Source organism: Anabas testudineus, chromosome 23 (assembly GCF_900324465.2).
Source record: "Anabas testudineus chromosome 23, fAnaTes1.2, whole genome shotgun sequence".
Taxonomy (NCBI): Eukaryota; Metazoa; Chordata; class Actinopteri; order Anabantiformes; family Anabantidae; genus Anabas; species Anabas testudineus.
In genome coordinates, this window is record NC_046631.1 from 7,260,242 (window position 1) to 7,280,615 (window position 20,374).

A 20,374-nucleotide genomic window follows, 5' to 3' on the forward strand; every position below is an offset into this window, starting at 1 on the left:
GTATGTTTTCATGCTAAATAGATTAAAGTTGTTTTGGACTGATTTCTGTAGTTACATCACAAAAATATTATATCCTAAGTTTGATGTAAATTTAAAACAATTTCCACCTTAGGTAGCTTCTAAATGAGTCAGTAGGCTATTTCTTAGACTGCTTGGACTGAAACCTAGTATGCACTGTATTAACATCACACAAATAATCATTACTATAAATTTGATGTGGATTAAATGCAGTTTCTTTCATTATAATGAGTTTTGCTGCAGTAAAAGTTCACAGCTCTCTGTTTGTTCAAGTAGTCTAATAGATAGTTACTATACTATATAGGCTGTAAATCCCAAACTATTATAGGATTTAATCTCTCATACAGTAGATGCCACTTGGGAGCTGCGGGGATAATTTAAAAATGGGCGTAACTGGATGTGTCATTTGTGGAGGACCCTCCTCGTCCTCCGCCTCCGACCCCACCCGTCCAACTTCTCACAAGTCTCAGCTTGAAGAAAACTTGGTGATGGTGAGATTAATGCAGGACTGCGCGTCGAAACCTCCGTGTTAAACCCTCTGATGTGGGAGTTTGCTGTTACTCTGAGTTTTTCTTTGCTCATGGTGATGTGAAAAGGAGACAACGACCATGAACACGGGCGAAAACGACATTCTCGAGATGGAGTCCGTGGGTGACACAGACGAGTTTGACGGAGATGTGCGGCTGGATATGATAGACGAGGAAGTTGGTGAGAGGACGACTTTGTTTTTGGCAGCACCATTTGTTGTTGTTGTTGTTGTTGTTGTTGTTGTCACAGGCACATGTCTGGATTTTGTCCATGTCCTTGTGATACTTGGGAAAAGTCATATTAGGCCAAATAAGCTCTGGGAAAGTTTCCAACACCTCATTCATCACTGTTAGTCCTCAGATTGGGCAGTCAATGCTTTAAAAGACTAAATTAAACTATTAAAGTTAACCTAAACATATGCTGCAGTTAAAGGAACCTAAAGTAGGCTTGTTAAAATGAACTTAAATAACCCAATATATAATTAGAAATAACTCTATAGAAGGATAGCTAGATGAAGAGTAAATGAAATCTTGACTGCAGTTTATTTAACACAGGTTTAATAACATTGTGCTGCACAAACATTTTAACCTCAGTTTTATAAACAATAGATTACAGGTATTAGAAAATATTTTTATCGGTTAAACAAATACTCTCTTTAGTTCTTTGCGTGTCTGACATTCCTGATTTTCATCTCTGAAGCACATGCAGCAACAGTCAGTGTTGGAAACCTGTGTGTACAGCTGTCAGTCACGGCTTTTATAGCTTATAGGAAATACAAATTCTCAATCCTTAAACTTCTATGTGTCTTGTCGTGTTATTGTTGCTTTGGGTTATCGTTACTACTCATCAGTTATATTTAGGCTATGTAAAAGCCCTGATCATATAGACACCACCTTTTGCACAGTTTCACAACGTGTACTGTTAAATGCAGCGTGCTTTATGTTTGAACCTCAACAGCTCACTGTTGACTGGCACAGCTTGTGTATTCAAAATTAGTTTGTGCACAATAATCTGTCATGGTTAGACCGGAAGTTACAGTCATCTGACACCTACTCAAAACTGCAGCTGGTGCAGTGGCCCTGATGTCTATCTTAACATGCTTCTAATGGGTTACTGTAGATCAGTCTATGTTAGGAAACAGCTACATTTCCAATATTCATGGGCTGATCTTGTAAATAACACCTTGCCCTCTGTCAGATGTTGAGCAGGACTCATGGCTGTGGCTTATAGTTAACCTGAAGAGTTTTAAGTGCTTGAATGTGAGCACTGAAGTGCGCACCATGCTCTTTAATCTGATAAAAAAAATCTAAAGAATGCAGTTTGGCACAGTTGTTTCTGATGTGATCTGTCGAGTCTTCCTTTAATTTATTGTTAGAGGATGTAGCTACTCTAGAAGGGAAGTGAACGCTGGGTGGTTTCTGACGTGTGGGCATCATTTTAACATGCTTTTCAAAAGAGTCATACTTACTGACTCAGGGTACATGGTAGCCGTTTTGCAATCATGTGTCTTGCAATGATTCAGCAGCGGGTGCCGTATTAATTTTACAGACTCAAGTGGTGACTCCAGTCAGCAACAAACAGCTTAAACACGTACAAACACAGCATGTGACAGCTTGAAGAGCAGTTCTTGATAGTTGATTCAGTAGTAAGATAATCCGGTTTATTTGAAGAGCAGTGATTCTCCAGTTCCCAGGGTGTTACCATGGCCAGTGTTTTCAAAACAACATCTGGCTTCAGTTATTTTTTTCATCATGCTCCACTTTATATGGAAAGCTTGCAGGACTTTCCATATTGCTGTCATCTGTTTTGTAAAATCCAAAAAGAGGACAGAGGACTTGTATTATTATCAGGAGGCATCAGTGGAAACAGTGTCGTATTGATCTGATGTGGTTCGTGGTGTGAATGTCTATTTCTTAATCAATGGGGAAACAGTGCGGAGCAGAGTGTCGACCGCCCCACAGGAGACGGAGACCTCATTCTCTTCTTGTACCGTAGACTAATGTACGATTGTGGTGAGTGGGCTATTTTGCAGGCTGTAAAACAGCAGCGAGAACAGCATGACATTTTGGAAACAGGCTGTTAACTTCAAGGTGAGCAGTTAAAACCTTTGGACTGGTTTTGCAGATGGTTACAGTTTATGTTGTATACATACGGTTTATATAATGTTGTGTTTACTATGTTAGTGGTGCTAGTTAATGGAAATATTACAAATCTAACAGTGCTAGTTTTTTTTTACTTTTACTTTTACGTTCTACATAACATTAGAAATGCCACCAATAAATTAACATATTTTATCATTCATGGTCATGTTGCTCTTTTAATTATCATAGTGCTATTTTTGTTCATGTGCTTTTAATAAAAATATACACAATGGCTATAAGGGTTATATTTGAACATGGAAGGCTTCCCTCAACCCTTTCTCAAACCACTTGTCTTCTCTGTCCTATATGTGATATCACTGTCCTCGAATTAATGTCCTTCACCCTTATACTGAGGTACACAGCTGATTCAGGTCCTGAGGTGTTACTCTTCCTATGCAGCATTTCTCACTGTACCAGACCTCATACACTATATTGTTCATCGTGTGGTTTTAGAGTCCGGTCTTTGGGTTGAATGAGTCTCTGCCTGAGTGTGTTAGTGGGATTGAAATAGACAGGTATGCTGTGTTTTCTAAAAATCCTTTTTAGCTTCTCCGAAAGTTTTTTGTGTTGGACCTGGGACTCCACTGTACCGTTGTTGTTGTTTTTTTTTCTGGAGCAGAATGAGCGGGTGAGGGAAGCCATGCATGTGCAAGCGACCCACTTTAGGTGATAAGAGGGGTTGGCAGAGATGTGACTATCGCACCCTTCACAATCTCCCCTTCCATTGCTTCACCTAATGAGTCTATTCAGGCCAAGGGGTGGAGTGAAACCAAACTGAAGCATCAATATGTGGGATCTAACCAACTATCTTCAAACTGTAGGAGTTACTTAGAGGAGTAGTTTCAACCTAACAAGAAGGAAGTCCAGTTGCCATGACTCAACATCCAGATAATTTCATGTGGATGACTGAAAATCTTCACTGACAAACTGTTAATATGTAATAAACGTTTGCTGCTGTAGGGATTAACTTCAAAGTGGCCTTATATGTCTTTATTATTAGAATGAATCATTACAGATGATTACATCAAATTAAAATAAAATAATTTAGTGTCACTGGAATCATTAATAACTACAAATATATATTTGTTATGCATGTAAAAATGTGCATGAAAATAATATTTGCTGTTCTGCATTATCTTTCTGCTACCTAAAGAAAATCTCACAAAGAAATATTTGTTATTATTACCACATAACTATAAGGCTGCCAGTGTGTCAGGCAGGCTCAAGTCAATATTCCTCCGATCTGCAGTTTATTTAAATATTTCTTCTGTTCTTTCTTTTTACAGTTTACCCTGAGGAGTTTTTACCAACATATCATACTATTAAAGAAGGATCAAAATTACTCAAAACACAATTGGTGAGTTTTTACACAGCTCTGTTGGTGCCAACTAGCAACATCCTAATGAAATCTAAGTTATACGGGAGGAGAATGACACAGATAGTTGTAATGACGCTGATATCAGAGTCTAGCCTACCTAGAAGGTAAAATAAGTTCTGTAGTGTAGTCCACTGAATTAAAGTTAGCAGGCGGTGAAAAATTGTGCAAGTAGTTACACATGCTTGAAAGAGCTGTATTGATATTCTTAGTGATGTCAAAAGTTTGTGTGAGTTAGAGAGAGAGAGAGAGGGATGAAGGGCGGGTGTCATAATGTTTGTTGACTCTTCCCACTTCTCCTGCATATCCCTCATCACTAGTAAAATAGGCTGGTCAAGGTCAGTATTTAAGAGTATCTGGTATCTGCACAGACTTTCCACACACAGACTTTTTTCTCCTCTTTCTGCTCAGCATGTATGATATTATGGAGGAAGAGGTATATGAATTCCATGCTGTAGAGTTAACCAACCAACTTTGTTTTTGCCCACAGGCAGAGTTTAATAACAGGCCCGACTCCTTATTCTTTAATGATGGCATTAGACGGATTGACTTTATCTTGGTCTACGAGGATGAGGACAAGAAGGAGTTTGATAAAAGACATATGTCTCAGAGGCGCAAGGTAGGTTTCTCATTTTTCTATATTATTAAGATGGTTAAGGATTGTAAATGCTCATGTATAACAGTATACGAAGTAATCATCCACTCTATAATATATAATTTTACTAGATGACATACAGTAGGTAGATGACAGGAAATGTGGATTGAAAGAAAAGGGGGTGACAGTCAATAAAGCTCCACAGATGAACTACGTACAGTGCAAGTACAGAGTCAATGCCCCAGATCACCAGCCTCAACTGGCACTGTTATAACAATAAATTACTACATCAGAATGATTAAAATGAAATATTGACTTTTTACAGTTATATTTGGGAGCTAGTAATTTTATTTAATGGATAAGATTCAAAGAACTTACTGCTCAAAAGGAAAATATACATAATGGAATACCATAATAAAAATATAGTGTAGTTTTAAATAAGCATAAAATAAAAATTTTAAGTTATGTTTACTCAAATGTGCGTGGGAAACACTTTTATCCAATCATATTCATGACACTATTGATGTACATTGTATGTTTGGTATTGACTCTTCTTATTTGTAAAGGGAGTTTTTATTTGCACCAGCATGGAAGTCTGTTTCATTAAATTAATAACTCATGATGACACGGCTTTAAGCTTTCCTTATTCAGGAAATTGGACAGCTGAACATACACTGCCTGTATGGGATTAGTCTGGTCATAAGTTTCTTCATATAAGCTCTCTCTGTCTAGCCTTATTATTGCCACACAATTCACAGTAATTTGATTCTACTTTTATTACTGCTATTAATAAAATAAATATTTAATATTTACCTACATCTACGTTTGAAAACAAATCTAATTTACAAGGATCAGTGCAGGGATGTAAATACACTAACGTAGACATGAACTGACATATCCAGGTATGTTGTTTGTTCCTACCTGTATCTTTCACAATAGGTTTATTGTGAAGGATGTGAGCTACAGATGAGTTTGTTTCCTGCAGTGTTGCAACTATAACCCTCAAGTGGTTTTCAACTAGATTTAACCTTTTGAGGTTAGAACCAGAAATTATTCATTTGTACGTAGTAGAAACTGGGATATAGCAACATATGGCAAAAGTTGATCCTTTAATGGGTAAAAAAAGAAAAGAGGTTTTAAGTTATTTCTTCTGCAGCAACAGCTGTGAATGGATGTAATGGGTGTATGCAAAGGCTACATCTGTAAAACCTGATCAACCAGTTTCAGCCAGTTCTCTGTAAGAAATAGCCGTTGCAAATCGGAGCTCAGTCGGAGCCTCTTTGCCACAGAGCCTCTGAGGCTCAGGCAATATCTTGTTCATAATCATTTAAAACGAAAATAAATCCAGTTCGGAGTACAACACTCCCTTAAAAGCAAAGTGATTTCAAACAGGTGTTGCAAAACCTTTCTCTGCTCTGACTGCTTGAAGGGTGTGGTTCAGTTCACACAGTGTTTGGTAAATATAGTGATGCTAAAATAACTGCACATTAATATGTTTATTAACATATAAATATATTAGTGTCACATTTATCTAAATTATTCATTTAGTCCTTCATAGAAAATCATTAGTGGAGCAATGTAAAAATAATGTCACACAAAAATTTGTATTCACTCCAAATAACTAAATTATTGAAAAGGCAGTTGGACAAGGGAGCTTTAATTATGTTATTTATTTTAGCTTCATTTTCCCTTTTTTGAACAGCTGGTTAAAGTTCTAGTGTATCCAGGATTTAACTGTGATATGTCACCAGCAAGAACCTGCTTAGACATGCTGAGTGTTTTCCTTGATGGATGTTATAACGTGTAAATGAAGGCATTGTTATTCAAATGGAAATGGAAAAAAACACCTCTAATATTAGATTTAAGTATATCCATAAACAACAGCATATATGAATTTGGGTCACACAAAGGCCATTATGGTGACAATGTGCTCATGACTGAAAAAAACTAAACACAGCTGCTTTACATACTAAATTACTACATGACATATTATTCCAGATGATTACTGTTTGACACGTAATTGACTATGTCTGATACATTTATTTAATTGGCCAGAAAGGAGGGCAGAGAATTAAAATAATAAATTTACTGAAACACTTTTCTGGATTTTCTCTGTAGAGACGGCGAGAGTTCTTCGAGGCCAGTCTGATGAGTATGGGACTGGAGCTGGAGGCCACAAAATCTGTAAGTGGAGTAGACTCAACGCATCTTTGCAAGATGATGTTTCTCTCTGTTTTACTTCAACTCAACTATCTTTGTGCTCTGCAGGTACTAGATGACAAACTTATGTTTGTGAAAGTCCACATGCCATGGGACGTGCTGTGCACCTACGCCGAGGTCCTGCACATCAAGGTGCCCATCCAGCCCAACGATCTGTCCTCCCGCACCTCCCCGTGGCACTTTCTCTCCTGCATCACCAAGCACTTCTACCCCAGCGAGAAGCTGATCAGCAAAGAGGCCGAGTACTTCACCGCCCCCTTTGAGAAAGCCCAGGAGGAGTTTTTCTACATAAAGGATAAGGATCTCTTCTTCACTCCAGCCATGAGGAGCAGGATGGCAAGTTGTCACAAATAAAACCCCCAAAGAAACCCTTTATTAGTTAATTATTGAGAATTATATTAGATTAAAGTAATACAGCAAAAGCAACAGTTGACTTTATGAACATAGAAAGAGCAGCTCTAGAGGAGCGTTTCGAAACCATCTTATCTGTGCCGCACTCACATAGTGATTGTATGATAAGGTTAGTAGCATTGATATAACCATAAAAATGTAAAGATCTTTATCTTCTTTCAGGCATATTACATCCTGAGTCGTGCTCCATATGAATTAAGAGGAAACATAAAGAAGTTTGGCATCAACAAACTTCTGGATGGTGGTGTGTACAAAGCTGCATATCCCCTCCATGATGTAAGTAGCACTGTCCTCTACTGCCTGTGTAAATTTGCTATATCAGGTACATTGCAGTATGGTAAGATGTTCTTGTGTGTTTACTGTTTTAGTGCAGGTTCAATGTCAAGTCTAAAGACGATGCCTGCCCCAATGAAAGATTTCTGCTCTATAATGAGTGGGCTCATCCGAAAAGCTTCTACAAGATGCAGCCACTTGACCTCATAAGGTGAACACAAGCTTTTCTTAACTTTCCACAAAATGAAATTAAAGTACTATTAGTTTTACTGTTTTGTGTTGGCGCTGGTTTAGTGTTTTGCACTGTGTACTGTCAATAAAATGCTGTGTGTGGGATTTGTGTACATGTAAACAGGAGCAACAGAACCACATTCATGATTTTAAAAACAATTGCATTTTTTGCACAGGAAGTATTATGGGGAGAAGATTGGCATATACTTTGCCTGGTTAGGTTTCTACACATATATGCTCGCTCTGGCTGCTGTTGTGGGACTGGGTTGCTTCATTTATGGATATAAGACTCAAGAAACCAGCACATGGAGGTATGTAGTTTACAGCTCATTGTATATTTACTTATTTACTTTGTTACATGTCATTATTTATTTCAGTGTAAAGTATAAATTCTTGCTCATTTGTAATTATCCAACCTGGGTATTACATGAGCTGTCTCCATGAAAACTAAGCACTGACGAAGACCCTGAAATATGGTTAAAAAACGTAAACAAAGATAGCAAGTGGGCCTTAAGTGAAGATTATTTTGTCACAATAATGAACATATTAGTATCTTGTTTATTTATGAAGGACAATTAACTTTGGTAAACATCTCTGCTGCACAATTATTTCTTTACCAATGCTGCATTTTATAGACTCCAGTGTTTGTTCTCTGCAGCAAAGAGGTGTGTGACCCTGAGATTGGAGGACAGATAGTGATGTGTCCACAGTGTGACAAGTTCTGCAACTACTGGAGGCTGAACAGCACTTGTGAAGCTTCAAAAGTGAGTGGTATACTATTTCCATATAGTATTAAAACTGAAAGCACCAGTACACAACACAGTTACTGGGTTTACATATAAATGCAGTATTCTGCAGTGGCACAGCAACAGGTGACCTTTCAGCTTTTTCCGCAGGGGATGAAACTTGGCCAACTGTGACATCCTTGTTTGTTTTTTCTCCCCTTCTCTTAGAAACTTTGCATATTTGATAACTTTGGCACTCTGGTGTTTGCAGTTTTCATGTCAATCTGGGGTAAGTTGTAGATATCAATTGTCATTCTTTAAAAAAATTCTTGAACATTTTGGTAGTATGTTTATTTAAAAATGCTCACAGTGCACACACAACTGTCGCTTTGCTCCTTACATTGAATTTTGTAAACACTTTGGATTTGGATTAAAGTACCCATTTATAGAGGAAGATCTAAACAATACTGTGAATATAGTTTCTCAATTTCTTTTTGTTACCCTTCTCCTGTTCTGTAGTGACTCTGTTCCTGGAGTTCTGGAAGCGTTACCAGGCACGGCTGGAGTACGAGTGGGACACTGTGGAATTCCTGGAGCAGGAAGAGCCGCTTCGTCCAGAGTATGAAGCCAAGTGCATCTATGAGAGGAAAAACCCGATTACAGGGGTAAAACACACACAAAGACTCTTTTTAACTGAATTCTAATTCATTCATTGTGGAAATCATTATATACACTGTAGCGAGAATATTTTTCTGTGATGTAAACGAACCATGAAGAGTATAAAGATTCAACCCTTGCAGTTTTGCTGTTAAAGCCCTGTATTTTATATTGTTTGTTTTTGATGTAGATGAAAGAAAAAGTGCCCTATACCGCCTGTGGACGATGTGTTCGGGTGTCAATAGGAATCGGGACTGTCCTATTCTGGGTAATGTAAATAAATATATAGGTAGCACGCTCATTATTTGAAAAGGTCCTAAATCTAATGTAAATGTTAATTGTTTATTCATTAATTATTGGAAACACAACTCTTCATATATAGTGAAGTGTTTGCTTGCTATCACATAACATATTTTTAGGTTATATTTAATGTACAGTTGGAATTGTAATAATTAAATGGAAGTGTACTGTACACTGTCTCAGTTTTACCTAATTCATATTCTTAACAGGAAACGTCCTGGAAATAATTAGGATGTTATTCAGAGATCTGTAAAAGTAGGGCATTATCCACTTACGGTATCGTTGGACTGTTTTGTTTAGATTCTGTTGATCGTGGCTTCCATTGTGGCCGTCATGGTCTACCGCTTGGCTGTTTTCTTCGCCTTCTCAACCAGCCTCAGAAATCAGGACCTGAAGACGTTAGAGCCACTAAAGGAGTATGTGACGCCTCAGATGGCCACAACTGTCACAGCCTCCCTCATCAACTTTGTTATAATTATGATTCTTAATATTCTCTATGAGCGAGTCGCCATCTGGATCACTAACTTTGGTGAGTTTTAATTGTTATTCTGCCATTTCCTGACTGGAACATGATTTAATCCCAAACCTTTCCTATCTTACTTACAATAACAGAACTGCCCCGGACCAAGACTGACTATGAAAACAGCTTGACCCTGAAGATGTTCCTTTTTCAGTTTGTCAACTATTACTCCTCCTGTTTCTACATCGCCTTCGCAAAAGGGAAATCAGTTGGCTATCCTGGAAACCCTGTTTATCTTGGACGATACCGGAACGAAGAGGTAACTAATTATCTATTTAGCCGTTACATGTCCACCAGCACAGTGGACACTTGTTGTTCTGACTCTTGATCTTTGTCTTGTTTCCGCAGTGTGATCCTGGTGGTTGCCTGTTTGAGTTGACAACTCAGCTGTCTATTATCATGGGTGGAAAAGCCATTTGGAACAACATCCAGGAGGTCTTGCTACCGTAAGCACAATCTGAAACCTATTCATTGTCACATATAAAGAAGTAACATTAACACAATAACAGCATGTCACCATGACAGTACACGTTATTCAGAGTCAGTGTCATTATAACATTGTCCATAGGTGGGTGAAGAATTTGATTTTACGTCACTGCAAACGGGGGGATGCAGAAAGTACGATTCCTCGCTGGGAACAGGACTACCGCCTCCAGCCCTTTTCAAACCTAGGACTTTTCTATGAATATCTTGAAATGGGTAGGTGGACAAAAGTCTTCTGAAGAGCCATATTTACATTTGCACAAACTTGCCTCAAGCTAGTGTTAAGATACCAGGATTACTAAACAGAGAAACAAGAAATATTTAATCTTTGTTTTTAATTTAGTGAAGAAGTAGTAATTAAGAATGTGTATGAGGGAATTTGTCTTGTCTTTCAGTCATCCAGTTTGGCTTTGTGACCCTGTTTGTGGCCTCCTTCCCTCTGGCCCCGGCCCTGGCTTTGGTCAACAATCTTTTTGAGATTCGCGTCGATGCTTGGAAAATTCTTACTCAGTTTCGTCGCATTGTGCCAGAGAAGGCCCAGGACATAGGGGCCTGGCAGCCAATTCTACAAGGCATCACCATCTTGGCTGTTGCCACAAATGTAACTTACTGTTTACCTCTAATATTAGTCATTAGGATTGCTGTATTAGATTAGTGCAATCTAATACAACACAGTTAATTCTACTTTTTTAAACTGCAGCCTTAAAAATGACCATATATTTGAATCTACACCTCACTTTAAAAACATGAAAAGCAGGATCTCTGGCAGGACATTTACTTATCTGTTTAAGCAGTGACTCACTGTAGTTATATCATATCAGGCTGCTAAAAGTATTAAAAAGTCATTATTTACATTTATGCAAAGTTTTTCCTGACATGAAACTGTTGTGCCCGTGTGTTTCCACAGGCCATGATCATGGCGTTTACCTCCGACATGATTCCGCGGTTGGTCTACTACTGGTCTTTCTCTGTGTACCCATATGGAGGACATGCAAATCACACCATGCAGGGCTACATCAACAGCTCCCTGTCTATTTTCAATACCAGTGATTTCACAGAGGATAGCATGCCCCAGGAGTCTTACAACATCACCACCTGCAGGTATAAAGATTGGCCCATCAGTGTGTGATATGCTGAGCTTTGTTGGGACAATGCAGACTGGAGAAATGCTGAAGGTGGCAATTTATGGAGCAGTTGGGTCACAAACAATGTTTGTATTCTGAAGAAAATAGTGTTTTTCTTTTTTAGGTATCGCGATTTCCGGTATCCCCCAGGGCACCCCAGGCAGTATGAGTACAATGTCTACTACTGGCATGTGATTGCTGCCAAAATGGCTTTTATAATAGTTGTAGAGGTGGGTATAAAAATTAAAGTAAATCTTCCTGACACTAACATTCATTACTAAAATATATTAATTGTGATGTTTCTTCTCTTCACAGCACATTGTTTACTTTACCAAGTTCATCCTGTCCTACGTGATCCCTGACGTCCCATATTCTGTCAAAGAACAGATCAAACGGGAGAAATACTTGACCCAAAAAATCCTCCATGAGACCAACCTCAAGCTGGTGACAAAACATATGAAGTTGGATGATGATGAGACGACCAAGAACACGGAGGACGACGTGTCAAAGGAGGGGATGGACCTTGATTTCTAACAGGAATATAATGCCTCTCCACTCCTGTTAAATCACAAATCAATACCTTGTGAAGAAACTGACAAAAATACGGACTTGTTAGGGAACTAGAAACTAGTAGGAAAGAGGACTTCTGCATTTCTTAATGGGGCTGAAGAAACTGCTATTATACTCACACTCTGGACCCTCTCAGTGTGTTAGGCTGAAAGCACCAGTGAAGAAACTAATAGTGGGACGACCAGTTGATACAGCAGTTCTTTGCACTACCTTACATCGGCACTAGGTCAACTTGTTTTTGGGGTTATGGTCAGAGTTGATAAGAATTTATCACATCTAAATTAGATATTCACTAACAGGCAGAGTAAACGCTTGCTCACCTTTAGTAAGACCATTATAAGGATCTCAGACAGCGATCAGGATCATGTACACAGGAGAGCAGCCATACATGTCTTTAAAATTAAGACGCGAAATCTTAAACTGAGTCCTAAAACTCACAGTATTTTATACTGACAGACATATAATAAATTACACATCATGGTTTTATTATTATATCCACACTATACTGTAAGCTGTATTTATAAAGCTGTGTTACATTTTATTTAATATTTTTTAATTGGTCACTAAAATGGGGCTCTTGTAGACCTTACGTTGGGATTTGTGTTTGACAAACATTTGTTTTCATAGTGTATGCTGTATATCAAATTTCACTTGCTTATCAGCCTGCATTAGTGGCACTATCAGTGTCTCACTCTGACCAGTGAACTACATTTCAGGAGCTGCACTGCTGGACAATTGTTTTGGTGAAATGCTGTCATGACATAGCAGTATTATTACATACAAAACATTTAAAACTTTTTTAATGTTGGTAAGTGATTTTTTTCCACTTCCATCTTTCATCAAAACGTATCACAATGTCACACAAATTAAATGTACCTCGGGTGACACTGTATAAGCTTTAGAAACAGTTTCATTTGGGTGAAAATTCAACTGACACAGATAAAAAAAAACATATATCAAGAATGCAATGTTACTTGTAATTGTTAAACCGAATGAAGTTTAATAACTGAATGGGTTAATTAGTGGCTTAGTTGATTATATGAATGTCATTTCTTTATGTGTTTATTTATTTCTACTGTTGTTGCCTTGTTTTATCCTGTGCCATGACCACTGCACTGCACGTTTTGATCGCATGGTATTTCTTGTCATGTAGGTTATACATTCATTTAATCTTCTCCTGTGTCATTCCTAGCATGACCAACACCTCTGCTTCACCTTATGATTTAAACAATGGTACCACTTGTATATAAACAGTATCATATACAGCCAGGTCTGATGCATAGTTTTTGTACATTGTATGTGAATAGTTTTATATAAAAGCTTTTAAATTGTATGTTTTATTTAGTTTGTCTTTCTCTGTCCTTGCTGTTCTGATGTAAATACAGCGTGCTGCATCTGTAAGTACCTCTTGGAAGTCAGCAAACCAAGTAGAATCTCTCAAATAAGTTGCTGTGTAAACAAAAAGACATTGAAATTAAAAGTAGTTTACAGTAATTTAACTTGAATTGCTATGTAAATATGAATGTAGTTGAACTACCTACATAAAAACGAGTAGCAGTTAAACTACCTGTTTAGTTAGTTCACCAGCACTGATTATTACTGAAGCACATAAAAAGGTTGTATTAAAAAAAAACACACAACAAACATTTTACTGCAGCTAGTGCCAGTGTTTGTTTCTCTTGATCAATTGTCTGAATGTCAGTGGTGTAATAAACCGCACGGCAGAGTACTTTAACATGTGTGGAGGTTAATCTGCCCACAGAGACAGACAGTGTTTCCCCAGCAATAAACCACAGGCGATCAAAGCTGTCTAGGCTCTACTGCACCTACAGGAAGAAACTGGAGAGGAAGCTCTGAACAATTCACAAGGAGCGCAGAACAGTATGAGTAAAACACAGACTATACAGTTAATAACAACAACTGGTTATTGAATATGTTCGACAGACTGCTGCTCGACAGGTTTGTCCACCAATATCTCCTCCCACACTGCTGATTATCAGCTGATAATCATGCTTAGGGTGACATGACAGACCCTGACAGGACCAGCCACCTGCAGGTCATCAACATTAGAAGAATTTTAGATAAGAAAAATCTTTTTTCAAGGAATGATGTTAACACATAGGATGTTAACTGGCTGCAGAAAGGTGAATCCAATTAAAATGTGCCATTGTTTTTTTTTTTTTTTTTAAGAAAATAAAAATAAGTCACATAAGTCAACAAGCGATGTTTACAGCTTTCTCCATCACTCTTGTGTTTCTAGTGTGCGTCTATAATTTTAATCAGGCAGATTCTCCAACGCTCTGATGACGCCATCAAGATGCGACACAGGACCCATTTAACTCGCATGTACTCCAACTGTGTGCGTACCTGAAGTAGTCTGGACTAGTAGTTGAGAGGTTTTATTGTATTTAATCGAGCAACTACATTGTTTCTTCAGAATGAGTTCCCAGATCACTTGTGTCGGGTGGGTGAAGCGAGGCGTGGCCAAGAAAACCCCTGACAAAGTAAGTAACATGCTAGCTAACGTTAGCCTCCGGCGGCTAATCTGTCAACATGGCAGGAACGAGCGTGGTGTTTAAATGACCACAGTTTAATATGTCACGTTTGGCTTTCATGTCTATTTGATGGTGAGGTAGTACAGGATTTCACAGATGCTGTTCTTTATTCAAGAAGGTATAATTAAGAAACTGTTTCATTAAAGACAGTGGATAATGAACTGTCTTTAAAGACCTGTAAACTGGTAGAATAATTAGTGTCTTATTGAAGACAGATGTTCTGGATAGGTCAATGAGATAATTATATAAACATGTGAGTTATTGCTCATTAGATTTCCAAATACAATGACGAGTCAAACTTTTCTGTGTTCACTAGTCTGATGCTCGTAATATTTCAATTTTACAGTGTTTCGCAATGTGAATTTAGACATTTAACCAAATATGAATATAAGAATTAACAATAGTAGTCAGATATCAGGTTATTAGTTTGTTTCAGACATTTGACTTTTGTTTCACTTCAGGTTGAGTTGACTCAGGAGGAGCTTCAGCGCATCATAACTGAAGCAAAAGAAGAATTGGGGTATGTTGGTATCAAAAACACACACATAACCTCAGTCTGTGCTCTTCTGTGTTTGACCCCTTATCATTGTCAGTGTATTTTAATATCAGGAAAGGATAGATTCAACTTTGTCTTAAAACAACATTCATGAGCCTATAGGGTTTTCTTGGAACACAGGGCTTCCAGAGATCCCTTCCTAAAATCCTTTCAGTGCTGGGGAACAAAAAATGAACTCTTCACTCTGTGAATGTATCATGTTATATTGTATATATTACATTTCATTGTAGAATTTGTTTTTAAGACTACATAAGACAACCTTCTCAATTCGTTCCATTAAGTAGATTAATTCCAAGGTTTAGCCTTCACTATTTTTTAGCGTGGAAGGTATTTACTTGATCAATTGGTTCCAGTTTTCAAATGTGAGAATTTGCTTTTTCCTTCCCTACATGCAAATATACAGTTACAGACTGTTTATTAGACAAACCAAGAAAATAAATGGCACATAGATTAATACAGATAATAATCAGTCATAGCCTTATATTAAATAATCTTTGTTAAATATCTGACGCTGATTCAGTGCTGTTTTTAATTTCCTGTGGTTTATCAGAGACCTAGCAGCTGAGGATGAAGAAGAGGATAATGAAACAATGGCTCCTGAGGGAGAGAGTGCCAGTGATGCTACAGCTGATGTTGCTGAAGGTCCAAAGAATGAGAATGAAGAAGGAAAGGAGGAAGATGAGCTAGCAGAATACGGCCTGGATAAATATGATGAAGAGGATATAGGTGAGGATGTTTGTGCACAGTTCTTTGGGAACTTCTGACAAAACAAATTTTTTTGTCAATGTTAGCTTCACTGAGAGTTTGTTCAGACTGACCCTGCATTTACTGTTTGTCCTTGTTTGATTTAGTGACCGCTAACCTTGGCGACAGTCTGGCCGGGCTCACTGTGTTCAGCTCTAATGAGGAGGATCCTTATATCACCCTCAAAGATACAGTGAGTACTCAGTGATCATAGATTAACTGTGGGTCTGCTTCAAGTACCAAATGCTTATTATGAAATGTGACATTAAATTTGTAGAAGAATAATCTACACAATTTAGCAAAAGTTGGACTGAAACCAAAAACAATCACTACAATCTAGGACCAGTATGAACGAGAAGATTTCCAAATCAAGCCCAGTGACAACCTCATCCTGGCAGGAAGGGCAGAGAAGGACTGTTGCAATCTGGAGATCTATGGTGAGTATTTTCATATGTAACATGATAAAATGATTTTGAGAATTTCTTAAACATTGGGAAAATATCTTCTGTTGTAATTCTGTTATTCTGACACAGATTTTTGTATACGCTAAATTTATAAAAGGTGTGCATGTCAGAAATTAGAATTACTGTGACTCTTCGGCCCGGACAGTTATCACAAATTCTTTAAAATATATTTTGCGATTTCTTACTTTACAGTTTATAACTCTGAGGAGGACTCTCTGTATGTTCATCATGACATTCTGCTGCCAGCTTACCCACTTTGTGTGGAGTGGCTCGACTTTGACCCCAGCCCCGGAGAAGGAACAGGTAAGGAAATTGATCAGAATGTGTTGTGTGTTGAGAAACCAAACATCAGTGACTCCATTCGTCAATCAGCCTGCAGATCACTTGACAATAATGAATTACTGACAACAGAAGTTCTAAGATGTATCTAATGCAAAAGAAACCACCCTTACCTGGCTTCGTTCTGCTTTGTGTGTCTTTTCTGCAGCGAACTATGCTGCGGTGGGCAACATGACTCCTCAGATAGATGTGTGGGACCTGGACGTGGTGGACTGTTTAGAGCCAGCTTTCTCACTGGGGAGCAAAAAAGCCTCCAAGAAGAAAAAAAAGAGCAAAAAGGTGCCAGCCCTTTTTTCTGTACAGTTATTCTCTGTACACCTGTGGTATATTGCTGTTTTTGGACATCATAAATACCTGCCTGTTTGTTCTTGTTCACATCAGGGGGCAACAGCAGAGCCAGTTGAGGGCCACACTGATGCAGTGCTGGATTTATCCTGGAACAAACTGGTCAGGTCAGTATTCAGTGTAGAGCAGGGGAGTGTTAAACTGATGTTTTTGTTCAATCCTAACTTGTTATAACGAGATTTTCTACATCCCAATATCAGAGTACAGCAAAGTGAATATGCTTTCTCTTACTTAGGAATGTGTTGGCCAGTGGCTCAGCAGATGAGACAGTTATATTGTGGGATATTTCTCAAGGCAAACCAGCCACAACTCTGCACAGACACACTGATAAGGTATACAGTGACTTAAATCACAAGTCTAAATGTAATTCACAGTGTATACAGTTATTACATATCCAGTGTTTACAGACTTCAGCTTCTAGAAAACGGTCTCATTTGTCTTTCAGGTTCAGACGTTATCATTCCACCCGTTTGAGGCACAGACTCTGCTATCAGGATCATATGACAAGTAAGTGTCCTTCAGGTTGTAAATAAAGTTTTACAGAGGGTTGGAGATTAACATAGTCTCTTTTCAGGACAGCTATCCTGTACGACTGCCGCAGTCCAGACAACAGCTATCGGACCTGGAGGTTTAGCGGTCAGGTGGAGCGTCTGCTCTGGAACCATTTTTCACCCTGCAACTTTCTGGTGTGTACATATGGAACTGTGGGTTACTCATGTAAACCAGCGTATTTGTTTTATAGGAATACCTCCAGTGTGTTTGCAGGAAAATCTCTTTTCCCTGCACCACATGTTGCAGGCATCTGGTACAGTGTTTTTCATTTATTGGTTGAGGGGTAACAATAATTATACAAAAGTGCAGCCAGAGTGAAAAGCTGCTTAATGGTTGTAAAAAACAATTATGAATCTAGCTAATGCATTTGTTTTTTTTTTCTCTGTGTGTGTATGTGTGTGTGTATATATTTTAGGCCAGCACAGAGGATGGTTTTGTCTATTGCCTGGATGCTCGCTCAGATAAACCTGTTTTCACACTGAGAGCACACGATGAAGAAGTGTCAGGTGGGTAGGCAGGTGTGCTTGTGTGTGTGTGTGTGTGTGTGTGTGTGTGTGTGTGTGTGTGTGTGTGTGTGTGTGTGTGTGTCTCCACAAATTTTTTTACAGTTAATACTTTTAAGAAGAGGTTTTAAGATAAGTGTTGGGGTTAGATGTATTAGTAGTGGTAGTTAAAGATAGGGTAAAAGGCTGAGGACAGCATTATGTCAAAGAATGTTCTCACAAGTATAACTTTGTCTGCATGTGCAGTCCTTCCATCAGAGCAGCAGATCATAAATCAGACATCACAAATGTTTTAACACTTATTCTTCTGTAGTGTGAGGAAGTGTTGAGGCTGTAGATTGTGAGTCACCTAGGAAGGATGAGGTTGTGGTTTTGCGTTGCAGAGCTCATAAAGAAATGTGGGTAAAGTCATGACTGGCTTGTTTTCAGTGTTTTTGACATCATTTAGTGTAGTAGTAGTAGTAGTAGTAGTATTAGTAGTAGTAGTAGTAGCAGTAGTAGTAGTAGCAGTAGTAGTAGTAGTAGTAGTATAGTCCTATACTACACAAACACAGTATTTTGTAAAACTCATGTTTAACTCTACATTTAAACAACCATCAGCTTTTATTAAACTTTGTAATTTCCAATTTACACTTATAGCTATTAACAGTGTTTTTAGCTGACTTGCTTGTCAGTCGTAGCATGTTTATGACTTTCACTTGCATCAAAATGCAGCAGGTGCAGGTTTAGGAAACGGATGAAATGGCCTGTGCCATTCAAACTTGTGTCTAAATATTTCTGCAGGTTTGGCCCTTAGCAGCCAGATTAAAGGATGTCTGGTAACTTCATCAGCAGACAAACACGTTAAGATTTGGGACATTTTGGGCAACAAACCGAACCTGGTGCACTCACGGGATATGAAGATGGTAAGATCACCCTATCACTGAGGACTGAAGGGTATCACTCCATGGTGGAGTTACTTCACCAACATTATGACGTTTGTAGTTGTTAAAGGTGTTATAACTATGTTTTTTGTCACCTGTGAACAGGGAGTGCTGTTCTGTGCTTCATGTTGCCCTGATCTGCCCTTCGTCTACACTTTTGGGGGACAGAAGGATGGCTTGAGGGTTTGGAATATAAGTGATGTTGCAGCAGGTATAAATTTAATTTACACTTGATTAATACTTAACAACAATTTTTTTTCCTATTCAATTTGTTGATTACTGTCGTGTGAATACATTTCCTGCTAAGCAAATGCAGAATATACAATGCTTAACAATAAGGTAGTTGTTAATTTAATGATACTCACATGTTGCTGTGTTTGCCTTCAGTTGCTGAGGTGTTTGGCAGTCGAGAGCGCTTGGTGGTGAACACAGGATCTCAAGCATCCAGCAGTGCAGCAACGGCAGAAATGGAAGTCTCTTAGCAATGCTCTGGATGCAACAACAACATGTAGGCCTGAATAAACTGAGCTTATCTGGAAGCACATCGAGCTGTTTGTTGCTGTGTCCCTCACAGCGCCAAGCTTTGTTTCATGATGAAATGAATAGTGCATACTGTGGCTCAAACACCTGAAAATGATAAAGTTTGATCAGGTTGTCAAATAACGGTGGCTTTGCACATTCAAAGATGTGTTAAGAAAAGACCATGTTTCTAATATTCATGTTAATGAATATTTCCAGGAATTAGTTTTTTTATGTTGTTGGTGGAAGCAGTGATTCAGCATTTGAATTGCTGTGTTTGAATTTTTGATATCTTCTGATATCCTTTTCAATTTGCCTTTCTGTTTACATTTTCAAATGTAATATGCTAATCCTATTTTCTCATGAACTACACAAGAGACTGATTTATATTGTGATATATCATGTCTGGCTGGTAATAATTAAAAAGTAAAAGGAAATAGGAGTAAGTACCACCGTGCAAAAATCTGTGTACAAATGTATACTCTTAAAAATGTAATCAATTAATAAATACATTTATAAAATATGTAAACTTTCATGTTCATGTGAACTTAAGCTAAACTACACATATTTAATAGATTATGAATTTGTGGTATGTTTTGGTGTCTGAATGTTTTATAAGTGGTTTCTTATGCTAGTTTTCATCCATGTTTCTTTTAGTTTTACAGTAAATGTCTCATTTTTGATTATATTTTTATTTTGTACA

The 20,374-nt window shown here is 38.0% G+C and overlaps 2 protein-coding genes across 2 annotated transcripts; both read left to right on the plus strand.

Moving 5' to 3' along the window:
• Positions 1–464: 464 nt before the first annotated feature.
• On the plus strand, positions 465–13,504 carry ano6 (anoctamin 6). The gene is made up of 20 exons (XM_026361119.1): positions 465–726; positions 3,974–4,044; positions 4,553–4,681; positions 6,776–6,841; positions 6,926–7,213; positions 7,451–7,564; positions 7,657–7,772; positions 7,969–8,103; positions 8,451–8,556; positions 8,746–8,806; positions 9,037–9,182; positions 9,365–9,442; positions 9,775–10,003; positions 10,087–10,253; positions 10,343–10,440; positions 10,563–10,693; positions 10,873–11,078; positions 11,385–11,578; positions 11,726–11,831; positions 11,917–13,504. The coding sequence occupies exons 1-20, from the start codon at positions 627–629 to the stop codon at positions 12,133–12,135; spliced, it is 2,760 nt and encodes a 919-aa protein (XP_026216904.1). The 5' UTR covers positions 465–626; the 3' UTR covers positions 12,136–13,504.
• A 996-nt stretch (positions 13,505–14,500) lies between these two features.
• Positions 14,501–20,191, plus strand: pwp1 (PWP1 homolog, endonuclein). Its single transcript, XM_026361124.1, has 15 exons — positions 14,501–14,675; positions 15,188–15,246; positions 15,833–16,008; positions 16,134–16,219; positions 16,367–16,463; positions 16,683–16,793; positions 16,978–17,108; positions 17,211–17,281; positions 17,410–17,506; positions 17,620–17,681; positions 17,749–17,860; positions 18,142–18,232; positions 19,013–19,134; positions 19,258–19,363; positions 19,540–20,191. Exons 1-15 carry the CDS (start codon positions 14,610–14,612, stop codon positions 19,632–19,634), a joined length of 1,482 nt encoding a protein of 493 aa, XP_026216909.1. The 5' UTR covers positions 14,501–14,609; the 3' UTR covers positions 19,635–20,191.
• Positions 20,192–20,374: the final 183 nt, after the last annotated feature.

Excerpts from the sequence above, each read along its gene's own strand:
- ano6 (XM_026361119.1), top strand. The coding sequence starts at position 627 with ATGAACACGGGCGAAAACGACATTCTCGAGATGGAGTCCGTGGGTGAC. Across the intron at positions 7,214-7,450 it reads CAGCCATGAGGAGCAGGATG|GCATATTACATCCTGAGTCG; the intron begins GCAAGTTGTCAC and ends ATCTTCTTTCAG. Across the intron at positions 11,079-11,384 it reads TCTTGGCTGTTGCCACAAAT|GCCATGATCATGGCGTTTAC; the intron begins GTAACTTACTGT and ends GTGTTTCCACAG.
- pwp1 (XM_026361124.1), top strand. The coding sequence starts at position 14,610 with ATGAGTTCCCAGATCACTTGTGTCGGGTGGGTGAAGCGAGGCGTGGCC. Across the intron at positions 18,233-19,012 it reads ACACGATGAAGAAGTGTCAG|GTTTGGCCCTTAGCAGCCAG; the intron begins GTGGGTAGGCAG and ends ATATTTCTGCAG. Across the intron at positions 19,364-19,539 it reads TATAAGTGATGTTGCAGCAG|TTGCTGAGGTGTTTGGCAGT; the intron begins GTATAAATTTAA and ends GTTTGCCTTCAG.